We start from the raw sequence: 26,118 nt of genomic DNA on the forward strand, positions 1-26,118 counted from the left end.
TGATCGAGAAGCTCGTTCGATAAAGTTGTTTCAATGGAAGATTATCAAGGCTTGAGTTGAATAAAGGACGACAGCACTAAGTGAGAGTGTGAACAGTGACCCATGTTTCATATTGAAGAAGATATTTTTTCCAGTTTTGTTTCCGGTGGTATGTGTTGGCTGTTAGAATGACGCAGTAACATATTGTGAAGACCACGGAAGCAGTGAGTACGTTTAAAGTGCAAACCCCGCTTGATTTTTTTCATTAAGAGACTTGTCTTCTTGCTGTATTTTGCACTTCTCGTGTTTTGATCGAAAAGCATCACCAAGAGTTAAGTTAAACGGGACTGTTCGTGTGTAATTGAGTTATCCCGCACGTGTCAGAGCACGTGAGACTGAGATCGCTGTACAGTGCACTTAAACGTACAGTATGGAATCTTTTTAGCCGCTAGGGGTCGCTAACCTCTTACAATAACAAAGGCGTAGTTTGATGACGCAACATTTGCTAAGAATTATGGATCTTGTCGTCAACATCAAGCCGACCGATCTAATAATGTTTATGGATGACTGAATACATCGATGCTTTTATCATGACTGTGATATGAAGCAGTTCAGGATTGCTAAGAGACAGCTATCAGCTCCACAAGCGACGCGAGTCCCGCGGATATAAAAGGAATATGGACATTTCATTCTACCGAACTACACGCAAGTGCAGAATTACAACTCACAGGTCAGTTTATTAGACAAATTAAACTTGTGAGGTAACGCAGCGTTGTTTCACTTGGTCTAACATTACACTAGCACACTAAACTGCATTTAAATGTGTTGAAATGTATGTGTTAGTTTGTCTGTATGAGACTAGCAGTAAACTAGATCAACATTAGAATAACATACAGATCATATTCTAACATTTTATCATTGTTGAACTATATAACATTGATTAGTTTTATGTAAATGTGCTCACCTGTTTAATAAAGTACATGTAGAATCGGTCGAAGTCTCGGACGTGGAGCTCTCATTTATATACTGTCTATGGGAGCTCTCGGCATCTCGAAAACACCGCGCTGATATTGATTCTCGTTTTAGTTCTCCTTTTTTATCCAAAGTCTGCTTGCCATGGTCCATAATGTTTGAACGAAACAACAACAGCGTGCAAATAGACATTGCGAACTACATTGTCCACGTCTGTCGCCTTGGTTACGATCAGAGGGCTCTGGTTCATAGCTCTGGTTACCATGGCAGTATGAGCAGAAACCAGGGACAACGCGGATATGTCACGGAACACTAAACGAGAGACGAGGATTCAAGTGCAGAGGAGATTTAATAAACAAACACAGACGAAGTACAAAAACTCAGAACTCAGGTATCCAACAGACAGGAACATCAAGGACAGGTAACTCGGACAACGAACCAGCACAGGACTACAAACACAGGGAGGCTAAATAGGGGAACAAACAAAGGAGGGAAACGAGAAGGACAGGTGGGACAAATTAACCAATAATTAGATAACAAGATGGGAGGGGCTAGACAATAGACAGGAGAGCACATGGCACAAAACAACAAACACCCATGTGCAGCACAAGACAGGACAGACATGTGACATTACCCCCTCCCTACGGAGCGGCTACCAGACGCTCCACAAGACCCGGACGGGACGGGAGGGACAGACCAGGGCGGGACGGGAGGGACAGACCAGGGCGGGACGGGAGGGACAGACCAGGGCGGGGCAAGGGGAATGGACAGTTCAGAAATCCAGGGAAGCCCACAAAGTTCGGGAGTCCAGGGCGGGACACAAAGTTCGGGAGTCCCAGGTGGACCACAGAGTTCGGGAGGCCATGGCGAAAATGTCAGTCCATCTGGCGGCCAGGGCGGAGAAGATCGTGCAGGCAGCCATGGCGGAGACGACCCCTCGGGCGGCCAGGGCGGAGACGACCCCTCGGGCGGCCAGGGCGGAGACGACCCCTCGGGCGGCCAGGGCTCAGGCACTGGAACTGGCACCAACGGCTCAGGCACTGGAACTGGCACCAACGGCTCAGGCACTGGAACTGGCACCAACGGCTCAGGCACTGGAACTGGCACCAACGGCTCAGGCACTGGAACTGGCACCAACGGCTCAGGCACTGGAACTGGCACCAACGGCTCAGGCACTGGAACTGGCACCACTGGAACTGGCACCAACGGCACTGGAACTGGCACCAACGGCTCAGGCACTGGAACTGGCACCAACGGCTCAGGCACTGGAACTGGCACCAACGGCTCAGGCACTGGAACTGGCACCAACGGCTCAGGCACTGGAACTGGCACCAACGGCTCAGGCACTGGAACTGGCACCAACGGCTCAGGCACTGGAACTGGCACCAACGGCTCAGGCACTGGAACAGACAGGCACTGGAACTGGCACCAACGGCTCAGGCACTGGAACTGGCACCAATGGCTCAGGCACTGGAACAGACAGGCACTGGAACTGGCACCAACGGCTCAGGCACTGGAACTGGCACCAACGGCTCAGGCACTGGAACTGGCACCAACGGCTCAGGCACTGGAACTGGCACCAACGGCTCAGGCACTGGAACTGGCACCAACGGCTCAGGCACTGGAACTGGCACCAACGGCTCAGGCACTGGAACTGGCACCACTGGAACTGGCACTGGAACTGGCACCAACGGCTCAGGCACTGGAACAGACAGGCACTGGAACTGGCACCAACGGCTCAGGCACTGGAACAGACAGGCACTGGAACTGGCACCAACGGCTCAGGCACTGGAACTGGCACCAACGGCTCAGGCACTGGAACAGACAGGCACTGGAACTGGCACCAACGGCTCAGGCACTGGAACAGACAGGCACTGGAACTGGCACCAACGGCTCAGGCACTGGAACAGACAGGCACTGGAACTGGCACCAACGGCTCAGGCACTGGAACAGACAGGCACTGGAACTGGCACCAACGGCTCAGGCACTGGAACAGACAGGCACTGGAACAGGCACCAACGGCTCAGGCACTGGAACAGACAGGCACTGGAACTGGCACCAACGGCTCAGGCACTGGAACAGACAGGCACTGGAACTGGCACCAACGGCTCAGGCACTGGAACAGACAGGCACTGGAACTGGCACCAACGGCTCAGGCACTGGAACAGGCACCAACGGCTCAGGCACTGGAACAGACAGGCACTGGAACTGGCACCAACGGCTCAGGCACTGGAACAGACAGGCACTGGAACTGGCACCAACGGCTCAGGCACTGGAACAGACAGGCACTGGAACCGGCACCAACGGCTCAGGCACTGGAACAGACAGGCACTGGAACCGGCACCAACGGCTCAGGCACTGGAACAGACAGGCACTGGAACCGGCACCAACGGCTCAGGCACTGGAACAGACAGGCACTGGAACCGGCACCAACGGCTCAGGCACTGGAACTGGCACCACTGGAACTGGCACTGGAACTGGCACCAACGGCTCAGGCACTGGAACAGACAGGCACTGGAACTGGCACCAACGGCTCAGGCACTGGAACAGACAGGCACTGGAACTGGCACCAACGGCTCAGGCACTGGAACTGGCACCAACGGCTCAGGCACTGGAACAGACAGGCACTGGAACTGGCACCAACGGCTCAGGCACTGGAACAGACAGGCACTGGAACTGGCACCAACGGCTCAGGCACTGGAACAGACAGGCACTGGAACCGGCACCAACGGCTCAGGCACTGGAACAGACAGGCACTGGAACCGGCACCAACGGCTCAGGCACTGGAACAGACAGGCACTGGAACCGGCACCAACGGCTCAGGCACTGGAACAGACAGGCACTGGAACTGGCACCAACGGCTCAGGCACTGGAACTGGCACCACTGGAACTGGCACTGGAACTGGCACCAACGGCTCAGGCACTGGAACAGACAGGCACTGGAACTGGCACCAACGGCTCAGGCACTGGAACAGACAGGCACTGGAACTGGCACCAACGGCTCAGGCACTGGAACTGGCACCAACGGCTCAGGCACTGGAACAGACAGGCACTGGAACTGGCACCAACGGCTCAGGCACTGGAACAGACAGGCACTGGAACTGGCACCAACGGCTCAGGCACTGGAACAGACAGGCACTGGAACTGGCACCAACGGCTCAGGCACTGGAACAGACAGGCACTGGAACTGGCACCAACGGCTCAGGCACTGGAACAGACAGGCACTGGAACAGGCACCAACGGCTCAGGCACTGGAACAGACAGGCACTGGAACTGGCACCAACGGCTCAGGCACTGGAACAGACAGGCACTGGAACTGGCACCAACGGCTCAGGCACTGGAACAGACAGGCACTGGAACTGGCACCAACGGCTCAGGCACTGGAACAGGCACCAACGGCTCAGGCACTGGAACAGACAGGCACTGGAACTGGCACCAACGGCTCAGGCACTGGAACAGACAGGCACTGGAACCGGCACCAACGGCTCAGGCACTGGAACAGACAGGCACTGGAACCGGCACCAACGGCTCAGGCACTGGAACAGACAGGCACTGGAACCGGCACCAACGGCTCAGGCACTGGAACAGACAGGCACTGGAACCGGCACCAACGGCTCAGGCACTGGAACAGACAGGCACTGGAACCGGCACCAACGGCTCAGGCACTGGAACAGACAGGCACTGGAACCGGCACCAACGGCTCAGGCACTGGAACAGGCACCAACGGCTCAGGCACTGGAACAGACAGGCACTGGAACTGGCACCAACGGCTCAGGCACTGGAACAGACAGGCACTGGAACTGGCACCAACGGCTCAGGCACTGGAACAGACAGGCACTGGAACTGGCACCAACGGCTCAGGCACTGGAACAGACAGGCACTGGAACTGGCACCAACGGCTCAGGCACTGGAACAGACAGGCACTGGAACTGGCACCAACGGCTCAGGCACTGGAACAGGCACCAACGGCTCAGGCACTGGAACAGACAGGCACTGGAACTGGCACCAACGGCTCAGGCACTGGAACAGACAGGCACTGGAACAGGCACCAACGGCTCAGGCACTGGAACAGACAGGCACTGGAACTGGCACCAACGGCTCAGGCACTGGAACAGACAGGCACTGGAACCGGCACCAACGGCTCAGGCACTGGAACAGGCACCAACGGCTCAGGCACTGGAACAGACAGGCACTGGAACTGGCACCAACGGCTCAGGCACTGGAACAGACAGGCACTGGAACTGGCACCAACGGCTCAGGCACTGGAACAGACAGGCACTGGAACTGGCACCAACGGCTCAGGCACTGGAACAGACAGGCACTGGAACTGGCACCAACGGCTCAGGCACTGGAACAGACAGGCACTGGAACTGGCACCAACGGCTCAGGCACTGGAACAGACAGGCACTGGAACTGGCACCAACGGCTCAGGCACTGGAACAGACAGGCACTGGAACTGGCACCAACGGCTCAGGCACTGGAACAGACAGGCACTGGAACTGGCACCAACGGCTCAGGCACTGGAACAGACAGGCACTGGAACTGGCACCAACGGCTCAGGCACTGGAACAGACAGGCACTGGAACTGGCACCAACGGCTCAGGCACTGGAACAGACAGGCACTGGAACTGGCACCAACGGCTCAGGCACTGGAACAGACAGGCACTGGAACTGGCACCAACGGCTCAGGCACTGGAACAGACAGGCACTGGAACTGGCACCAACGGCTCAGGCACTGGAACAGACAGGCACTGGAACTGGCACCAACGGCTCAGGCACTGGAACAGACAGGCACTGGAACTGGCACCAACGGCTCAGGCACTGGAACAGACAGGCACTGGAACTGGCACCAACGGCTCAGGCACTGGAACAGACAGGCACTGGAACTGGCACCAACGGCTCAGGCACTGGAACAGACAGGCACTGGAACTGGCACCAACGGCTCAGGCACAGGAACAGACACTGGCTCCGGCTCAGGAACAGACACTGGCTCCGGCTCAGGAACAGACACTGGCTCCGGCTCAGGAACAGACACTGGCTCCGGCTCAGGAACAGACACTGGCTCCGGCTCAGGAACAGACACTGGCTCCGGCTCAGGAACAGACACTGGCTCCGGCTCAGGAACAGACACTGGCTCCGGCTCAGGAACAGACACTGGCTCCGGCTCAGGAACAGACACTGGCTCCGGCTCAGGAACAGACACTGGCTCCGGCTCAGGAACAGACACTGGCTCCGGCTCAGGAACAGACACTGGCTCCGGCTCAGGAACAGACACTGGCTCCGGCTCAGGAACAGACACTGGCTCCGGCTCAGGAACAGACACTGGCTCCGGCTCAGGAACAGACACTGGCTCCGGCTCAGGAACAGACACTGGCTCCGGCTCAGGAACAGACACTGGCTCCGGCTCAGGAACAGACACTGGCTCCGGCTCAGGAACAGACACTGGCTCCGGCTCAGGAACAGACACTGGCTCCGGCTCAGGAACAGACACTGGCTCCGGCTCAGGAACAGACACTGGCTCCGGCTCAGGAACAGACACTGGCTCCGGCTCAGGAACAGACACTACCGGCTCAGGCTCAGGAACAGACACTACCGGCTCAGGCTCAGGAACAGACACCACCGGCTCAGAAACAGACACCACCGGCTCAGGTTCAGGAACAGACACAGGCTCGACGGCGGCCATCTTGTCAGGGGACACAGGCTCGGCAGGCATGACGTGAACAGGCTCGGCGGCGGCCATCTTGTCCGAAGACACAGGCTCGGCAGACGTGATGTGAACACTCTCGGCGGCGGCCATCTTGTCCGAAGACCCAGGCTCGGCAGGCGTGACGTGAACAGGCTCGGCGGCGGCCATCTTGTCCGAAGACACAGGCTTGGCAGGCGTGACGTGAACAGGCTCGGCGGCGGCCATCTTGTCCGAAGACCCAGGCTCGGCAGGCGCACTGTGTCTCCTCCACGCATGCAGTACCGCCACTGCATATAAGAGGAACACGGCCTTCCTGGCCATGGCAGGACTGATGATGGGGGGTTCTGGGACCACCGGACTCGGGACCACCGGACTCGGGACCATGGGAACTGGGACCACCGGACTCGGGACCACCGGAACTGGGACCACCGGAACTGGGACCACCGGAACTGGGACCACCGGAACTGGGACCACTGGACTCGGGACCACCGGACTCGGGACCACTGGACTCGGGACCACCGGAACTGGGACCACCGGACTCGGGACCACCGGACTCGGGACCACCGATACTGGGACCACCGGAACAATTACGGAGGGAACCTTTCTCCTCCTCCTGTGTTTCAGGACCACCGGAACTGGGACCACCGGACTCGGGACCACCGGAACTGGGACCACCGGAACTGGGACCAACGGACTCGGGACCACCGGACTCGGGACCACCGATACTGGGACCACCGGAACAATTACGGAGGGAACCTTTCTCCTCCTCCTGTGTTTCAGGACCACCGGAACTGGGACCACCGGACTCGGGACCACCGGAACTGGGACCACCGGAACTGGGACCACCGGAATAGTCACAGAGGAGGTCTTCCTTCTCCTCCTCCGTTTCCGGACCACCGGACCACCTCCTCCGATCTGATCACCGTCTGACATGGTGCTCTCCTCCTCCAAAGTCCTTTGAGCGCATCTGGAGAAATACTCAAATAGGGAAATGGAATTTCCCTTATCCTCCTCTGGAGAAAAAATCTCGCTCCGCTGAATCCACATATGTCTGGTTCGTTCTGTCACGGAACACTAAACGAGAGACGAGGATTCAAGTGCAGAGGAGATTTAATAAACAAACACAGACGAAGTACAAAAACTCAGAACTCAGGTATCCAACAGACAGGAACATCAAGGACAGGTAACTCGGACAACGAACCAGCACAGGACTACAAACACAGGGAGGCTAAATAGGGGAACAAACAAAGGAGGGAAACGAGAAGGACAGGTGGGACAAATTAACCAATAATTAGATAACAAGATGGGAGGGGCTAGACAATAGACAGGAGAGCACATGGCACAAAACAACAAACACCCATGTGCAGCACAAGACAGGACAGACATGTGACAGGATATGACGCCATTGACGGCGACAAAACGGAAATAAAGAAACGTGGTGTGTCTTCGAATTAAATTAAAATTTCTCCTGGTTTGAAAGTTGGGATAATGTAAGTACACAACTAAAAAAATATATATAACATAGATATAGTGATTTTTGCTATTTTTAAAGCAAAAAAGATACATATTGTGCCTTTAATGCAGAGACATAACTTTTCCGATGATTCGCTGATGAAGATTGTTGTTACCCTGCCATCCAAGTGACATCTCAGTTTGATTCATCTTCAGGTTGATCCTTTTTGAGACAGTTTTTCTGTGGAACGTTTTATACAAAGTTGAGTGTATTTTTGAACTTGTACACTTAAATACGTGATCACCAGTTTATTTCAACGCACCCTACGTCCAGACAACGCACTCTAATTCATCGTTCTACGAACTGGTATTTTCCTAATTTTTCCTAATTTTTTTTCAGTGATTGAACTGATAAACAGTGAACTGTGATAATTCAAGTGGACTAAAATTGAAAATTAAGAAATTAAGGGAAATTAAGCTATACTACACAAAATCTGTTTTAGTGCAGATCTTTTTCTAAGCCAGTAACCCAGAGACAGGCACAGCACCCCTATTATAGGTCCTACTATATTATACTTTTTTATAGATTCAAAGTCTATATTGTCCGTGTGCAGAGCAGAGTGAACTGTGGATGCTGCGCTCTCTGGTTGTTAATAGCCGCGTGACAGTGGAAACACGATTGGCCCTGGCACGCACTAACACGCCCAGCCCTGACCCGACAGTGGAAACGCGGCTGACACACCTCCACTCAAAACGGCCAATAGAAAAGCAATAGGCTACATTTTTTTAATGAACGTTCTGGTCATGAACCTTGATCTGAAGGAGAACACAAGACATCACCTTAGGTCAGAATTAGCCAAAAAATAGCAAACATTTTTCTTTTTTAATTTATCATCAGATGGACAGATAATTTCTTAGGGGAGGCAGGGCTTATTCTATATCCTATCCCAGCCGCCCCGTATAAAAGTCTCCTCTAAACTTCAAGAACATAACCTCCACCAGCACTTTACACCTCCACTGCTGCTCATGTGAACACATTCACTCTCTCATTAGACGAAGAAACGTCTGTCAATTCGAATAACTAAAGTGCAACCAAGTGTCACCAGCAGGTGGTGCACAGACATGGAGAACAAAATCACTGATTCACATAACATATTGTAACAATATTAGCTCAAAGGGGAAATATTAATAATAATCCATAATTATCAATTATGATTAATTATCAGTATTTGGGTCAGTTAATTAGATTAACTTTGAGGTAAGCCAAATTAATATTACAATCAATTAATCAGTTCCAATGAACTCTTCGATTAGTCATTTATTCTAGGAAAAATGTATCTTTCAGGGTCACTGAAAAATTATTATTTCTTATCGTGTACAGCCATTAGAGCATGTAACTGGATCGAAATCGTAAAAGGGACTTTGTATGCAAACAGAGGATCAGAAATCAAATTCATAATTGTGCACAAGTTTTATTAACTAAATCACAAACATAACTAACACTAAACAAACATACATACATTCATACATACATACATTCATGCGGGTAAAGGGGTGAGTGATGTGGAACCGGAAACAGGAAATAGAACTCTGGAGTAAGATCTATTTTAGTATGAAAAGAACCATAAGCTTATCTTCAGAGCACCTCATGAACTTTCTACTTGCATGGTCAATTCTTGAAGTGGTTGAAGATTGAATTCGTCGTTGGGTCCTTGAGTGTCAAAAGTCATGGTGCAAGTTGCAATCATTTCTTCTCCGTTGGATGAAGAAGATAGGATGAACTTGTATTGTCGCTGTTCTCATGGCTGGAGTGCAGATTGTGGCCTACACGTTCTGGGCTGGCAGGACACAAAGAGCACATGGTGAGAGTTGCGAGGGACTTCGTCCGTGTTGAATGACGTCACTGAACTCCTGAGGTTGTCCTTGATGCTGGAGTGAGCACATGTCCTGGATGCTTCGAAGCCTCCTGCCCTGGGCCTGTTGAGGCCATGCTGGAACACACGGCATCCTTAAGGCAAGAGTTGTCTGTTTCCTTCTTGGTTGGATTTAAGAAAGGCAGTCTGACTCGGCCTGCAGAGGCCTGCAGGGCCCAGTGGGGGGGGAGGGGGTCAATGAATTGTGTGTGTCCGATTGGTCCAGACGCTACAATATTAAAACTACTTAACTTTATATAAAAAACTGTATAAATATTTCCATTTTTGCAGCTTACTAAATGTATACCTTTTTTTGTACACAATTATCATGGTAAATGATATGCCACTGGTTAGCTGTTCTTGCAATATTAATTTTTATTGGGCAATTTATTTACAGAATACAGTAAAATCTCTATATTCTGGATACAGTTTGTCTTCTAAATTATTGAACATTACAAGGATGTGTCAAGTATGTTGTGGATTTTAAGTACTTATTGAAAAGTTTTGTATTCAATTTCAAAATGGCCAGTTCATCTTGTCTTTCATTATGACAGGGGTCGCTGGAATACCTTACTTGATTTTGGCAAAATGTGATATTCACCCATAATATTTCTGAATAACGACCGTTGCACAATAACATCATAACTGACCGTTCATAATACGTCCTACATAGCTGTGCTCCTCTTTCTCCTCCCGCGAACGCCACAAATATGATAATAATCAACTCGTATTTGTAGGAAGAGTGTTTTTTAAAGTAATTTCGCCCACGTTTTCTCTGGCGGGCTGCAGTCTCGATCCGAGCGGGAGATTGAAAATCCGAAGTGGAGCTCGAGCGGTGGATTACATGACGCTTTGAGCGGGGAGGGGAATATCTGTCGCTCCGCTCCACCCATTTATACTATTCCAGTCCGGCTTTCAGTCTGTGTTTCGGTTAGTCACTCATGATGAGTTGCTTCTGTTGGAAGTTGGAACTAGTTTCTAGGGGTGGGCGATACTCCAAATTTCGGTATCGATCCGATACCAAGTAAATACAGGGCCAGTATCGCCGATATCGATACCGATACCAATACTTTTTCATTTTAAAAGCATGCACTTGAACTTGTATGCATTTTCCTGTGCTAGAGCAGTGTGTCATGATTTATGAGGTGAATGCATCATTAATATGCTACATCTGAATATGTTTTCATGACTACTAAATATTTTGTGATTTGTGCTCTCAACTCTCCTGTAATTAGTCAGTGACTTTTACAAAACTACCCTAATTATAGTACTAGCCTACTACTAGCCTACTAGTACTAACCAACTGTTCAAAAGTTCGGGGTCTGTAAGATTTTTAATTCTCTTCTGCATGTATTTGATCAAACATACAGTAAAAACTGTAATATTACAATTTAACATAGGCTATCTGTTTTCTATGTCATACTAAACTGTAAATTATTCAAGTGATCAAAGCTGAATTTTCGGCATCATTACTCCAGTCATGATGATAATTCATTTTAATATGCTGATTTACAGCTCAGGAAACATTTCTTATTATTATCAATGTTGAAAACAGTTTCATATTTGTTTGTGGAAACCATGATGCAGAATTATTTGATGAACACAGTTGAAAGAACAGCATTTATATGAAGTAGTTTTTTTTAACAGTGAAAAACCCTTGACTGTCACTTTTGATCAATTTAATGCATCGATCCTTGTTGAATAAAAATATTAATTTCATTAAAAAAATCTTACTGACGTCAACATTTTAAACCGTTATATACACTTTTGCTTTGTTTATTGCAAAATAACTCCCGATTGTTTCTCTGTCATGTCATCTAAGCAAGGCTTCGTTTCCCAAACGCACTGGTCCTGTGAGCTCAGTAAAGCACCAGCATCCAACGCTCTCTGTGATTGATTGGTTTCGTCTTGTATCCAGATGACTAGGAGAAAAAGTTCTATCCTACACAATTATCTGCTAACATTCGCTTATTTTTCCACTTAGAAGCTTATTTTACGCACTGCATTCGTGCTAAATTAATAAAAATTACTGGTAAAAAAAACACACATTTGGATCGATATTTTTATGTGAGGATCGATCCTTTTCGATACCACGTCAGTATCGATAGTATCGATACTTCAGGATCGATCTGCCCACCTCTACTAGTTTCGTCGTCGTAGAAGGAATACAAACTAACTTCAAGTTGAAACGTAAGTTAAGGACTTGTTGTTAACTGAAATATTGTTGTTCCGAACAACAGCAAGATTGCAAGAGTATTTAGTTTAGTATTATATTCATTGGGCTAAATATTTCAACTCAATTCAATTCAATTCACATTTATTTGTATAGGGCTTTTCACATTACACATCATTTCAAAGCAGCTTCACAGAAAGTGCATGAGTCCACATTACAATTTAGAGTGATCTGTTATCACGTAACTGTCTTAGTCTCTAGCATGTAATGCACTTTAAAATTTATTAGCCTATGCTGTTAATCTGCTGTACTAAATGACAGAAAAGTGTTTAAGACGTACTTGGAGCCTATTTTTTTCTGCCTTTCATTTGAAACATAAACAATACTGATGATTAAAAACATTCTAAATGAAGTAAGCTTCATACGTAATAAAAAAGCATAAAGTAAAAACACACTTCAGTGATTACAAACTTTGCATCAATTCATTAACCTTTTACTTCCATTTTCGCCAAGGCATCCATCTATAAAATTATCCTTAAAATACTTCAGTTATTCATCATGACACTTCTGTCATTCAGGGCTCCTCCCACAAAGAGATGCATTAAGGCTGTAATATTTACTGTGTCCAAAACACTACATCCTCTTCTTGTTAGTCTGAATAAGAAAGAAAGAAAGTGAAAACATTAATAATGAAATATTTAAATAAAAGCATCGACAACATGTGTCAAGAGGAAAGGCTAATAGATTGGGTTTTGTCTCTATCTAGTGGGTATTCTTACTTACTGGAAGATTTTCATACAGAGACCAGTCCAGTTCAGGTTTACAATCATCAAGTTGAGGAGCCTTTATGAATGAAGACAAAGTAAAAACAGGAGTGTGTTATTTAAATTCCCATATACATGTAGACATTTCCACACTGACATTAATCAGTGTATCATTTGTTAAATCGTTTTTTGATTTAATATTGAAAAAGTAGGAAAATGAGAAAACCTTTTTCGACCCACCAAGCTGATGCAAAGCGTAGGTGAATTTATATCTACACAGAAGAAAGCCCTGTCTAGGCTCTTCCCCGGTACGGGTTGTGTCGAGCCATTCGTTAGTCTGGTTGTTTGATGAGAAAAAGATGAAATGTAGTTGCAATAAACGAGATAAGAATCCGCACATCAGCAGCAGCAGCGGAGGACTCTTATTCTGCAGTGCAGAACTGAGGAAGAACTGATGACGGATCAGTATGATCTTCGGCTGACAAATCAGAGGAAAGGGGCGTTTCATTCCCGTTCACGTGTAGAAATCGAATATTCAAGCTGTTTATTAATTTTTCTACCTCAGAACGAAAAATCAAGCAGAATTCTGTTTTCTCATTTTTCTACTTTCAATATAAAAAACAAACAAACAAAAAAAAACGACTGAACGAATGATACACTGATTGCCATTGAGCTTTTGAGTGTTTAGTTCCTTTTGGCTAAAGGTGAAGAGAGTTTAGTCTTTTGTGGAAAACACTTACCGTTACATTCTCATACACAGGATCACTCAATTCAACACCATAAGCGTCGCGTCTGTCATGATCAGGTCTGGAATGATTCATCTTTGCCATGAAAGAAAAAATCAGAATAGTGAGAAAATAAATTATATCTATAAACAGCTCACTAGATAAAGTCACTGCTACATTCAGACTTTCAATATTTTAGATACAATTCATTTAGATACCATATCAACTTCTGATAATCTTTCTCACCTGAGATTCCTGTGTGTCATTCCTCTTTTTCATCCTCCTGGTTCCCCTTCAAAGACAGTGATTTGACACAATTACAACCAATCAGAATTTATTTGATGTTTAATACACAGCTATGAGTAAAGAAATTTATCTATAGGATGGGCTGTTTTGAATGTGATGAAATGTGGTGTATCTTCAGGATTTGCGGCAGTAATGATGTGAGCTTCAGACTACCTTATTCAATAATAAAATGTTTTATAATAATTTATGTTCCCATAATTGATCGTTGTTTAAAGGTACAATTTGAAAGAATTTTGTATCAAAATATCCAAAAAACACTTGCACAGTGTTATATATTTATTTCAATTGTGTACTTCCATTATCCTAATTGTTTCCAATAATTTATAAATTCACAGAAATTCACAATTTTAAAAAGTGCCCGTCCCTGTTCACTTGTCGCTTGTCAATGACATAATATCCGCGTTATCCCTGGTTTCCGCTTGTACTGCCATAGTAACCATGGCGACAGATGTGGGCAACGCACATGCTGTTGTTGTTTCGTTCAAACGTTATGGACTATGGCAAGCAGACTTTGGGACAAAAGGAGAACTAAAACGAGGATCAATATCAGCGTGGCGTTTACGAGATCCTGAGAGCTCCACGTCCACAACGAGCTTCGACTTGACAGACGTCGCTCTTGCATGTACTTTATTAGACACGTGAGTAAATGTACGTAAAACTAATCAATGTTATATAGCTCAACATGATGAAATGTTAGAATATGATTAGTATATTATTCTAATGTTTATCTAGCTTACTGCTAGTCTCATTTAGCAAATAAACTAACAGATATAATAATATTATAATTCACCACACTCAAATGCTGTTTAGTGTGATAGTGTAACATTAGACCAAGTGAAACAGTGCTGCGTTACCTCACAAGTTTAATTCATCAAATAAACTGACCTGTGTGAGTAGTAATTCTGCACTTGCGGGTAAGTTAGTTCGATATAATTAAATGTCTTTATTCCTTTTTATCCGCAGGACTCGTGTGTGGAGCTGATATCTGTCTCTCATTAGAAACCGAGCCCTGCTTCATTCCACAGTCATGTTAAAAACATGAATGCATTCACTCATCCATAGACATTATTAGATCTATCAGCATGACAGCAAATCCCATTATTCCGCTTATCACTGCGTCATCAACCTACGCCTTTGTTATTGTAAGAGGTTAGCGACCCCTAGCGGCGAAAACAAATGACATATTGTAGCTTTAAAGTAATGATCAATTAATCGATTAATCGTTGACCTCTTAATTCTGAAGCTGGGGGTACTACTATGGGTACGTTTACACGACAGTGATATGCTTAAAATGGAGAAGTCTTTCCTTTGAGTTTTCCGCGTACAGACAACACCATTGTCAAAACGATCCCCATTCACACGGATCCGTGAAAACGACTAAAAGTGCTGTATTCTGCTGCCAGGCCATTAGATGGCGATGAAACACTATAGACTAAACATGTAATACGCATGTGAATGACGTCATCATCTTCACAGGGTTCGTACAAGGTGCTTAAAGTGCTTGAAGTACTTGAATTTGACTATTTGAAATTTAAAGGGGGGTGAAATGCTCATTTTCACTCAATCTCCTGTTAATCTTGATTACCTATAGAGTAGTATTGCATCCTTCATATCTCCAAAAAGTCTTTAGTTTTATTATATTTATAAAAGAAAGATAGGCTGTACCGAGTCTTTCCGGAAAAAAACGAGTGGCTGAAGGCGGTCCGTGTGGGCGGAGCTAAAGCTGTGCTAACGCGCCGAGCTAACAACACACAGAGACATTTGAAGCAGTTTTACTGACCGCCCGGTTCCAACGCACGACCGCGAACCTTTATCATTGTGACTGCTCGATCCTTAAGCATTAGACGATCTGCAAATCCGTCGATCTGGGCTTTGTTTATAAAACAATCATCGTCGAAATGCAGGGAACAAACAGTCTTGCACAACCTCCGTTGATGCTCTGGAAAAACAAACTCCATCCACTGGTCCCTTAACGCTGGGTTCTTTGGGAATCTGTGCAGGGTTGTCTTGCCCTGGCAACCAAAAACCCACTTCTTTGGTGACATTGACTTCCCTAAAGCCGAGCACAGCGCTTTGATGGGCGTACTGCTTTCGCTCTCTTGCTCTGGTCTACGGTTGCGCGCGCGCCCGCGTCCTTCCGGAGAAGTGCCCTTAGGACCCGTATAAGGAAATTCCGCTACATCTGATGTCACACATGCCCATACTCGAAAAAAACTTTCCGAAACTTGTGACAAACCGGAAGGAGCATTTTTGCAACAGAAATACTCCTTCAAACGTACAATTTAATTTTTGAAACTTTGTCCATGTTTAGCATGGGAATCCAACTCTTTAACAGTGTAAAAAACTCAGTATGCATGAAATAGCATTTCACCCCCCCTTTAAGTGCTGGAAAACCCTTGAAAACAGCCATATTTTTGAAGAGGTACTTGAAAAGTGCTTGAATTTGATGCACCTTTACGAAGTTCATGAACTCGTACTCGTAAAAATGTTCCGATACCAACAACCAATAGGCCTACCAGGCAGCGTGTGTATAGTAACACATCTGTGGTGCGTGAGCTGAAAAACGTGTGGTGGATTGAACTCGCACCGGCACTGCTGGTCGAGCACATCCCTTTAAACAGACATCAGTGGAAAGTTTGTAGTTCAGTCGGATGTCAATGGCAAAGACAATAAAACGAGGCGTGTAGCTTATTATTAACGTTAACTGACGAGAGCGCACTTCTATTGATTGCTCTTGATTGCTGATTGTTCACTCAGCACGTGTCATTTGGATGAAAACTAAATCGTACACTCACCTAAAGGATTATTAGGAACACCTGGCATGGTTGTTGGTGCCAGGCGGGCTGGTCTGAGTATTTCACAATCTGCTCAGTTACTGGGATTTTCACGCACAACCATTTCTAGGGTTTACAAAGAATGGTGTGAAAAGGGAAAAACAGTATGCGGCAGTCCTGTGGGCGAAAATGCCTTGTTGATGCTAGAGGTCAGAGGAGAATGGGCCGACTGATTCAAGCTGATAGAAGAGCAACTTTGACTGAAATAACCACTCGTTACAACCGAGGTATGCAGCAAAGCATTTGTGAAGCCACAACATGCACAACCTTGAGGCGGATGAGCTACAACAGCAGAAGACCCCACCGGGTACCACTCATCTCCACTACAAATAGGAAAAAGAGGCTACAATTTGCACGAGCTCACCAAAATTGGACAGTTGAAGACTGGAAAAATGTTGCCTGGTCTGATGAGTCTCGATTTCTGTTGAGACATTCAGATGATAGAATCAGAATTTGACATAAACAGAATGAGAACATGGATCCATCATGCCTTGTTACCACTGTGCAGGCTGGTGGTGGTGGTGTAATGGTGTGGGGGATGTTTTCTTGGCACACTTTAGGCCCCTTAGTGCCAATTGGGCATCGTTTAAATGCCACGGCCTACCTGAGCATTGTTTCTGACCATGTCCATCCCTTTATGACCACCATGTACCCATCCTCTGATGGCTACTTCCAGCAGGATAATGCACCATGTCACAAAGCTTGAATCATTTCAAATTGGTTTCTTGAACATGACAATGAGTTCACTGTACTAAAATGGCCCTCACAGTCACCAGATCTCAGCCCAATAGAGCATCTTTGGGATGTGGTGGAACGGGAGCTTTGTGCCCTGGATGTGCATCCCACAAATCTCCATCAACTGCAAGATGCTATCCGATCAATATGGGCCAACATTTCTAAAGAATGCTTTCAGCACCTTGTTGAATCAATGCCACATAGAATTAAGGCAGTTCTGAAGGCGAAAGGGGGTCAAACACAGTATTAGTATGGTGTTCCTAATAATCCTTTAGGTGAGTGTATATGTAAGTAAAGTAAAACATGAACTGTTACCTGATTTATGTATAACGAGTGGTTCCCTACATTATTACAGGACGTTTGCAGTTCAAGAAGTTCAATGAACGCAAACATCCGAAGCGCAAACCAACGTCTTTTGATAGACAGCGCGCAAATACTGAATTGAATTGTCTTTCACGTCTTGTGCTTAAACGGACAAATTCACACAAATTTATGTAAAAACGCCCGTCTTGGAGAGTATCCCAGTAAACAAAGTCGGTTATATCTCAAGTGAACGTAGACATGTTCAAATGGGGTCCGTGCATTCGGTCTTACAGTTACATTTACATTTAGTCATTTAGCAGACACTTTTGTCCAAAGCGGACTAAAGTCATCGTAAAAAAGGCAAGAAACAACGCAAGATGTGCTCAAAATACGAAGTTCAGACATTGGTCAGAGTAGCATAAGCCCGATAAGCGAGGGTTTAAAGGAATTTTTTTTTTTTTATATATATATATATATATATATAGGTTAAGTGCTCACGGAAAAGATGGGTTTTCAGTTGTCTTTTGAATGTTGTCAGGGATTCTGCATTCCGGATGAGGGTGGGAAGAGCATTCCACCAGCATGGAACTGTGAATGAGAATGTTCTGGAAAGTAATTTTGTGGCTTTCTGTGATGGAACCGCGAGACGTCGCTCGTTGACCGATCGTAGGCTTCTGGTAGGGATGTAGACTCGGAGAAGTGAGTGAAAGTAGGAGGGAGCTGAGCCTGTGATAGATCTGTAAGCAAGCGTCAATGCCTTGAACTTGATGCGAGCAGCGAGTGGTAGCCAGTGCAGAGAGATGAACAGAGGAGTGACGTGGGCCCTTTTGGGCTCGTTGAAGACAAGACGAGCTGCAGCGTTCTGAATCATTTGTAGAGGTTTATGAGAGAGGCCTAGAGATGACCAGGGCCTGGACGAGAAGTTGTGTTGCATGCTCAGTTAGGAAAGCCCTGATCTTCCTGATGTTGTACAGTGCAAACCTGCATGATCGGGCTGTCTTTGAAATGTGATCTGTGAAGGTCAGCTGGTCATCAAGTGTTACTCCAAGATTTCTGACCGACCTTGATGGGGTGATTGATGATGATTCTATCTGGATAGTGAAGTTGTGCTGTAGAGATGGATTGGCAGGGAGGCAGAGAAGCTCAGTCTTTGCCAGGTTGAGCTGCAGGTGATGTTCCTTCATCCATGCCGAGATGTCCGCCAGACAGCTTGAGATCTGTGGAGCTACTGTGGGATCATCTGGTTGAAATGAGATGAAGAGCTGTGTGTCATCAGCATAGCAGTGGTAAGAGAAACCATGTGCCTGTATGATGTGTCCCAGTGATGTGGTGTAGATGGAGAAGAGGAGGGGTCCAAGAACTGAACCCTGAGGAACCCCTGTGGTCAGTTGATGAGCTTTGGATACCTCACCTCTCCATGCGACCCTGAATGACCTACCTGTGAGATATGACTCAAACCAGTGGAGGGAAGTTCCTTTGATACCCAGTGATGAGAGGGTGGACTAAGGATCTGATGATTCACAGTGTCGAAGGCAGCAGACAAATCTAGGAGAATGAGAACTGAAGATTTGGAAGCAGCTTTTGCGATCCGTAGGGCTTCTGTGACCGACAGTAGTGCAGTCTCAGTTGAATGCCTTTTCTTGAAGCCGGATTGGTTGATATCCAGCTGGTTGTTCAGAGACAAGAAGGATGTTACTTGGTTGAAAACAGCTCTTTCAAGTGTTTTCACAATGAATGGTAGGAGAGAGATAGGTCTGTAATTCTCTACAGATGATGTGTTTAGTGTTGGTTTTTTAAGCAGTGGAGTAACCCAAGCTTGCTTGAATGCTGTAGGGAAAGTGCCAGCATGTAGGGATGAGTTGATGATGTGTGTGAGTGCTGGTAGAAGTGTGGGAGAGATGGCTTGTAGAAGGTGTGAGGGGATGGGGTCTAGAAGGCAGGTGGTAGGATGACTGGAGAGGAGAAGTGTAGATACTTCTTCCTCGGTTAGCGGAGAAAAGGTGGACAGAGGGTTATTGGCTGTGGAAGGGGTCGGTCTGGGTTCCTGTGTGTGTGGAGCTGAGAATTGACTGCTGATAGTTGTTGTTTTGTTGGTGAAGAAGTTCGCAAAATCGTCAGCAGTTAAAGAGGAGGTGGGTGGTGGTGGAGGTGGACAGAGGAGAGAGTTGAATGTCTTGAAGAGTGATCGTGTGTTAGAGGAGCTGTTGATCTTGTTGTGGAAGAATGAAGATTTTGCAGCATGAACATCAACAGAAAAGGAAGAGAGGAGAGATTTATACATACTCAGGTCAGATGTGTCTTTTGATTTGCGCCATTTCCTCTCCACTGCCCTGAGTTCGGTCCGGTGTTCACGGAGAACCTCAGACAACCAGGGGTTAGAGGGAGTAGCGCGTGCTGGCGGTATCCGTTGCAGTATTCACATCCAGAGATGAGAATTGTGAGGGTGAGGGAAGAGAAGAAGACATGGCAGAGGAAAGATGGGTGGGAGAAAGTGAACGCAGGTTTCGTCTGAAAGTGACTGGTGGGGGGGTTGTCTTAAAGGGGAAGCAGTCATATAAACCTGTTGCTGTGTTTTAATGTTAATCACACAAAGGACAAATAAATTACTCACTGCTCTTGACTAAATAGGCTACCCTTTTCAACTTTACAAAAATATTCATCTATATTTAATTTAGACAGTAGTGAATATGCTTTTTTTTTCAGCCCTGCTGAAACAGCTCTAAATATGTGCTGTACTGCGACCCAAATTTATTTTATGTGCTTGGGGAAGAAATAATACAAATTAAATAAAAACACAAATAAAAAACTTTGAGACAAACTATAATTTACGTTTTTGTACACGGTGTTGCGTGATGTAAGCAGTACTACGTGACGTTAGCAGGTCCCAGCTTACCACGCCCTCCTTTGGTACGAGCTACCACGCATAGTATTCGCTCCGTACACAAAATGGCAACCGTTGACATTCGAACTTGTGTGTGGGCCAGTACTTCCGGTGAAAACTTCCGGTGATCCGACAGCGAGAGCGAGAGACAGCAAGCGACAACGAGACAAGGAGACAACAGCGACCGAGTTCCATTACCAGAGAGATAATTTTTCACAATGAGTGTTTTTAGGATTCAAGAGAGGCGACTTGCCTTTCAGAGGATTACAGCCTCAGCACTTCATTGTTGTGTGCCGTTATGTACAGTTTTGTCATGTTACAACAAAGAAGTCAGCTTTTTATGCATCCCCCGTTGACGCTGCGGTATGGGCTGAGTGGATGCAGAAGATCCGGAGGGATGACTTCAACCCGACCACATTTTTAAATGCTTATAATTTTCAGTGTATTTCACCTGTGCGTTTCTATGCTTTCTATTACTTCATTTATTTTGTGCAAGTGAGATGAGTAAAGACCATCTGTTTCATAAATCATTATCTGTACACAAACTTAGCTATATTAAATTGTTTGTGGTACCTACAGTTAAAAATGTAAAATATGTGATGATAATTTTGATCAAGCAATTGTAAGTGGAAATATATGCGCAGATTGAGAAAATAGTATTTATGATAAATAAATTGATAAATTGTAGCCTATCACAGGTCAAACGTGTGAATGTTCATGGTGCATTTTATGCAAACAACTCTAATCGTAGTTGTAACTATAGGCATAATTGTCATTGAGTATGTGTATGCAGCAAATACAATCTTCTGTTCGTGAACGGTTGTATATGATTCATTAATCTGACTATGCATCCGTGCATTTAAATACCATTGGCTCGTGTGATAGTAATACGGATCTTAGTAGTATATTAAGTGATATAATTGATTCTATTAACAACTATAAGAGATAATTTTCAGCTTATGTGAAACCAGAAGTGTCTACCAACATTTTCCTATTTACATGTTGTAGCAACAATGACATCTGCTTTTCGCATTAAGTGATCATATGATGGTAAGACACATCGTCTTGTGTCCTACTGGTTAATAATTGCCCCACGAGGACCAATTTGCCAGCGCCAGTTTGGCTGGCCTCGTGACATTCCACACACACACACGCACACAAAAGCCCTTTGAGTGCAACTCCATATAGAAAGATGGCTCTTGAATGTATACCTTCCGATATGTATGTGTGATTAACTTTACCTTATAATAGAAGTGTGGTTTGCTAGAGTATAGGTTTGAATCCTAAATGTTCATTGAAAGGAATTTCTCAAATAGAATCATGGTTTTGTAACCCTACCTCAGACCATAAAACTTTACGACCCAGGAAAGCAGACATTCCAACGCACACACACACAAACACACTCGTGGACTTTGAAACATACACTTCCACACATGCGATCCAATAGCCATGTTTTTGATATGTATTTTTATGTGTGTATAATTTCCATGGCAGATTGAGATTTTCTATGTTCTATCATAGAAATCAATGGACTCTTAAGATGCTCAGAATCCTACATTAGAAATGCATATCTGTATTTCCCATATTCTGTACACCATGTCTAGTATCATTCTAATCGTAGTGATCCCACGGAATTGCATATATGTATGAGATTACAGTGAAATGTATTCTTATGGGTATTATCTTTTCTGAAAGAGAAAATACGAATTCCATCTCTCACATGACAAAGTCAAAGTAGGCGTTTCTTCTTCACACAAAGAAAATGTTCCCGCTGTCAGATAAGGAGATCTGATTGGATGTTGTCCCCAACAGGAGGGTGTAAACAAGTGTCTTTAAAAAGCAAGAGACCCTGTTTCCTCTCTCTCTCTCTCTTCTCTCATCGATCCCGCTGATCCCACTTCCTCGCTTCTCCGGTCCCTGACCTCCTCCTCCTTCTCCACGTGCAGCGCTGCTCCAGTTGGAGAGGCATTGCCTTGGCCTCTGGGACACATGGCCCGCGTCATGTAAAAGCCTGCCGTCTTTGCAACCAAGATTTGCAACCTCTCCCGTCCCGGGAGACGAACTTTCTCGGTAACATTACAGTCAGTAAGCCTTTTAAACTTCCGCGGCACTAGAAGACGCAGCGGAAACAGGACACCACCCTCGCTTCCTGCCTCAGCCTCAAACGAACAGAGAACGAACGTGCAAGTAACTTTAAACTCTCTCTCAAAGCTGTTTTCCAGGTGTCTCGTGAACCTAGGTTTCTGTATGTAATAATTACTAGCTTTTCTTTTCTCTTCTCTTCTTTCTTTCTTTCTTTCATTTCATGTTATTCTGATCACGTATTTTCTTGTTTGGTTAAATGTGTGTTTGTTTTATTGTTTGTATTTTTACGTACGTTTGTATTTATAGCTCATATAATCTTTAGTTTTACATGTATTAAAATCCATATATCCTTTTAACTGTCTCTGTATTTGAAAGCCCACTTTTATAAAGTCAATGAGACAAAAGATCTTGCTACAAGCTCGATATATATAGTCACTGATGCAGTTCAGAGTCACTGAATCTCCCTCCACTATTACACCAGATCCATTTATCAACACTGAGACGCTCCTGGGTGGGTCTAATAACAATCAACAAATTATTTAAGACCTCTGACACATTTGTAAAATGACTAATATGAACCAAATTAATCAAAACAGAGAATTAGCATCTTATGTTTTATAATAAACTCACACATGATGTTTAAAGTCACAGTATCAGAGTATTTCTCTCCATGTTCATTGATGGACTTGCACTTGTATGTTTTACTGTCATCAGAGCTGATCTTTGTGATGTTGAAGATTCTTCCAGATCCTACAAAAGTTCCTCCTTTAAACCAGCTGAAGTTCAGAGCAGGAGGGTTTGAGTCACTGATGCAGTTCAGAGTCACTGAATCTCCCTCCACTATTACACCAGATGGACTGATGGACACTGAGACGTTCTTTGGAGGGTCTAAAAAGGACAAAAATTAAAACCTTGAATAAATTCATTCAAACACAATCTTCAAATCTTAAAAAGACTTAATGAATCTGTACTCACACGTGACATTGAGCTGAACAGCAGGAGAGATGTGAGTGTGTCCGTCTACAGCACAGCTATATCTGCCTGAATCCTCTCTTCTGACTGACTGCAGCAGGAGTTCATTGTTTCTGTCTCTTCTCTCAGTTAATGGCTGTGAGTTTCTGTACCAGATGAATGTTGCTCTGTCAGTCAGAGCGCAGCTGCTTTTACATCTCAGAGTGACTGAATCTCCCTCTGTCACTCTCTCAGGAGACTCCACCTGAAGATCTGAACACAACACACACATTATATCTAGTGCTGCTGTCATACACTGATTATTATTCAACATAATGCACAGAAGAAGAGATAAACCTCATCAAAGTCACCTGTGACAGTAAGAGTCACTCCTTGAACACCAATCCATTTCACACCAGGTTTATCAGTGATGAATCTGAAATAGTACATGTGTGAAACCTTCAGTGTCACATGACTCAGTCTGACGGTGCAGTTCTGCTGTTTATCTCCCAGATACTGAAGCCTCTGACTGTATTCAGGGTCCTCAGACAGATCTGGAAACTCTCCATTATCTTTTACCAGTGTTTTGGTCCAGAACACTTTCATGATCTGATGTCCAGTAGGGTATGTATAAGTGCATCTCATTATCACTGTTGAGTCATTTAGTGCACAGATGTGTGTAGGACTGTAACTCACACTCTCATTCTGACTACAAACCCCTAAAAAAGTTAATCCTGAACAAATTAGCAGCAGTTTGTGCATAAAAACTGCAGAATGCAAAAATTCCTGATCAAGGGTTGCAGAGACTCACCGTGAATCATGAGCAGAAAGATCAGAGGAAGAGGAGGAGCCATTCTGACTGACGTCACCATAGCAACATCTGCAACAAATATAGTGCCTTATTTTCAGATTTAATGTCAGCATGAAACATAACAACAAATACTACTTTATTTATCAAAGAACATGACAGCAACAGTCATTTTTGCACTGCATGAGTTTGTAACTGTCCAACGTCTTTCACTTCCCCGTTTTGATTGACAGCCCATCATAGACAGTAGGACCCTGCCAGAACGATGGCCTTTCATTTCATACTGAGAAACTGCTATAAAGCACCTTAGTTGACTTTTGTATCAGTGCATTGCTAATGTTTACAAAACATACTCTGGAGCTTGTTGTAACTCTGGTGAATATGCAGGATTATTTTTAAAAGCCACTTTAATATATAAGTTTTGGGTATAAGTCTTTATAATCTATCTTCATTATATAGTTATCTGTTGTGTAAAATATTAAAAATGATTTTTTATCAATTTAAAAAATGTTTTTAAAATTTGTTTTTGTTTTTCACCAACAAAACACTGCTTTAAACCATATAGTTACTGAGACACGGCCCTGTGACAACTAGCCCCAACCAATCTCCCATAAATCCCCCACACTTAAGATATTTAACAGAACAGTTATAAAATCATGCTCTTACCCGTTTCACCAACACCAGTGACCAGTGACAGCACTACAAATGATCAGGATGAAACCAGTATTGGCGTTTTCACACTCTGAATGACACGTGATTAACACATTATATTTTAATATGAGCTCATGACACCTCAACAAGTGCAGCTCGAGCAGAGGAAGTATCATTGATCTCGACTCAATACAGACACAGTCAGGCAGTAAGTAATCCAGACACGAGCAGGAATAGTAGACTAGAGAGGTGCTGATGAAAGCAAGACGTCAAGACATGAACATCAGAACGGTCTGACAATGAACACAGCAAACACAAGGCTACATATAGGGAACGGTGACCAACTATCCTGGTATGGAAACTGCTGGATCCGGGATTGTAAAACGCTGGAAGGAATTGCAGTGGCAGTGACGTCAAAAAAACACTTCATCTCCAGCATCGCCAACTGTGCATTTGACAAACCTCCAATTTACTGATTTATTAATAGCAATCTGGAAGTTAAATAAAGAACATAAAACACGCAGATAAAGCAGAATTCATTAATCTAAATGTTTTTATCAGATGTACGCACTGCCCTGGTGCAATAAAAAGATTTGCATCATATCCAGACTGGAGCAGGATGTCGTGGAACTCCTGGAAAGGAAGACCGTAAGAGTCGAGGTGGATGGTGTCAAGCGATATACAACCCTTCTCTTGCGTGTCAAGAACATGGCCAAATGTAGAACACCCAAAGAGGCAGTATTATCACAGCTGAGCTTTTACAGCTCTTGTTCCAGATCTGCAGAGACAATTGGCTAAACAGCAGATTCAATTCCATTTCACGCTCCTAACTCACCACACTTTGGATGCTGGGAGCGAGAAATTCGCTTTTTGAAAAACGCATTGATGGATACTCTAGGA

At 45.2% G+C, this 26,118-nt stretch overlaps 2 protein-coding genes and 1 long non-coding RNA gene across 3 annotated transcripts in view; all 3 read right to left on the reverse strand.

The window, feature by feature from the left end:
* LOC311077711 (B-cell receptor CD22-like) overlaps window positions 1–26,118 on the reverse strand; it is a 65,163-nt gene that overhangs the window by 23,418 nt on the left and 15,627 nt on the right. The gene's annotated exons all lie outside the window — the stretch shown is intronic.
* Window positions 12,746–13,758, reverse strand: LOC311077764. The gene is made up of 3 exons (XR_014604983.1): window positions 13,680–13,758; window positions 12,959–13,018; window positions 12,746–12,829 (listed from the first exon to the last, which is right to left on the reverse strand). It is a non-coding gene; the product is annotated as an uncharacterized lncRNA (long non-coding RNA).
* LOC311069460 (B-cell receptor CD22-like) lies at window positions 13,927–24,635 on the reverse strand (the record flags this gene model as incomplete). The annotated part of the gene is made up of 5 exons (XM_084092639.1): window positions 24,571–24,635; window positions 23,784–24,032; window positions 23,458–23,696; window positions 22,646–22,882; window positions 13,927–13,956 (listed from the first exon to the last, which is right to left on the reverse strand). Exons 1-5 carry the CDS (start codon window positions 24,629–24,631, stop codon window positions 13,927–13,929), a joined length of 816 nt encoding a protein of 271 aa, XP_083948765.1. The 5' UTR covers window positions 24,632–24,635.

Source organism: Abramis brama (genome assembly GCF_963993115.1).
Source record: "Abramis brama genome assembly, chromosome: 2".
Lineage (NCBI taxonomy): Eukaryota > Metazoa > Chordata > Actinopteri > Cypriniformes > Leuciscidae > Abramis > Abramis brama.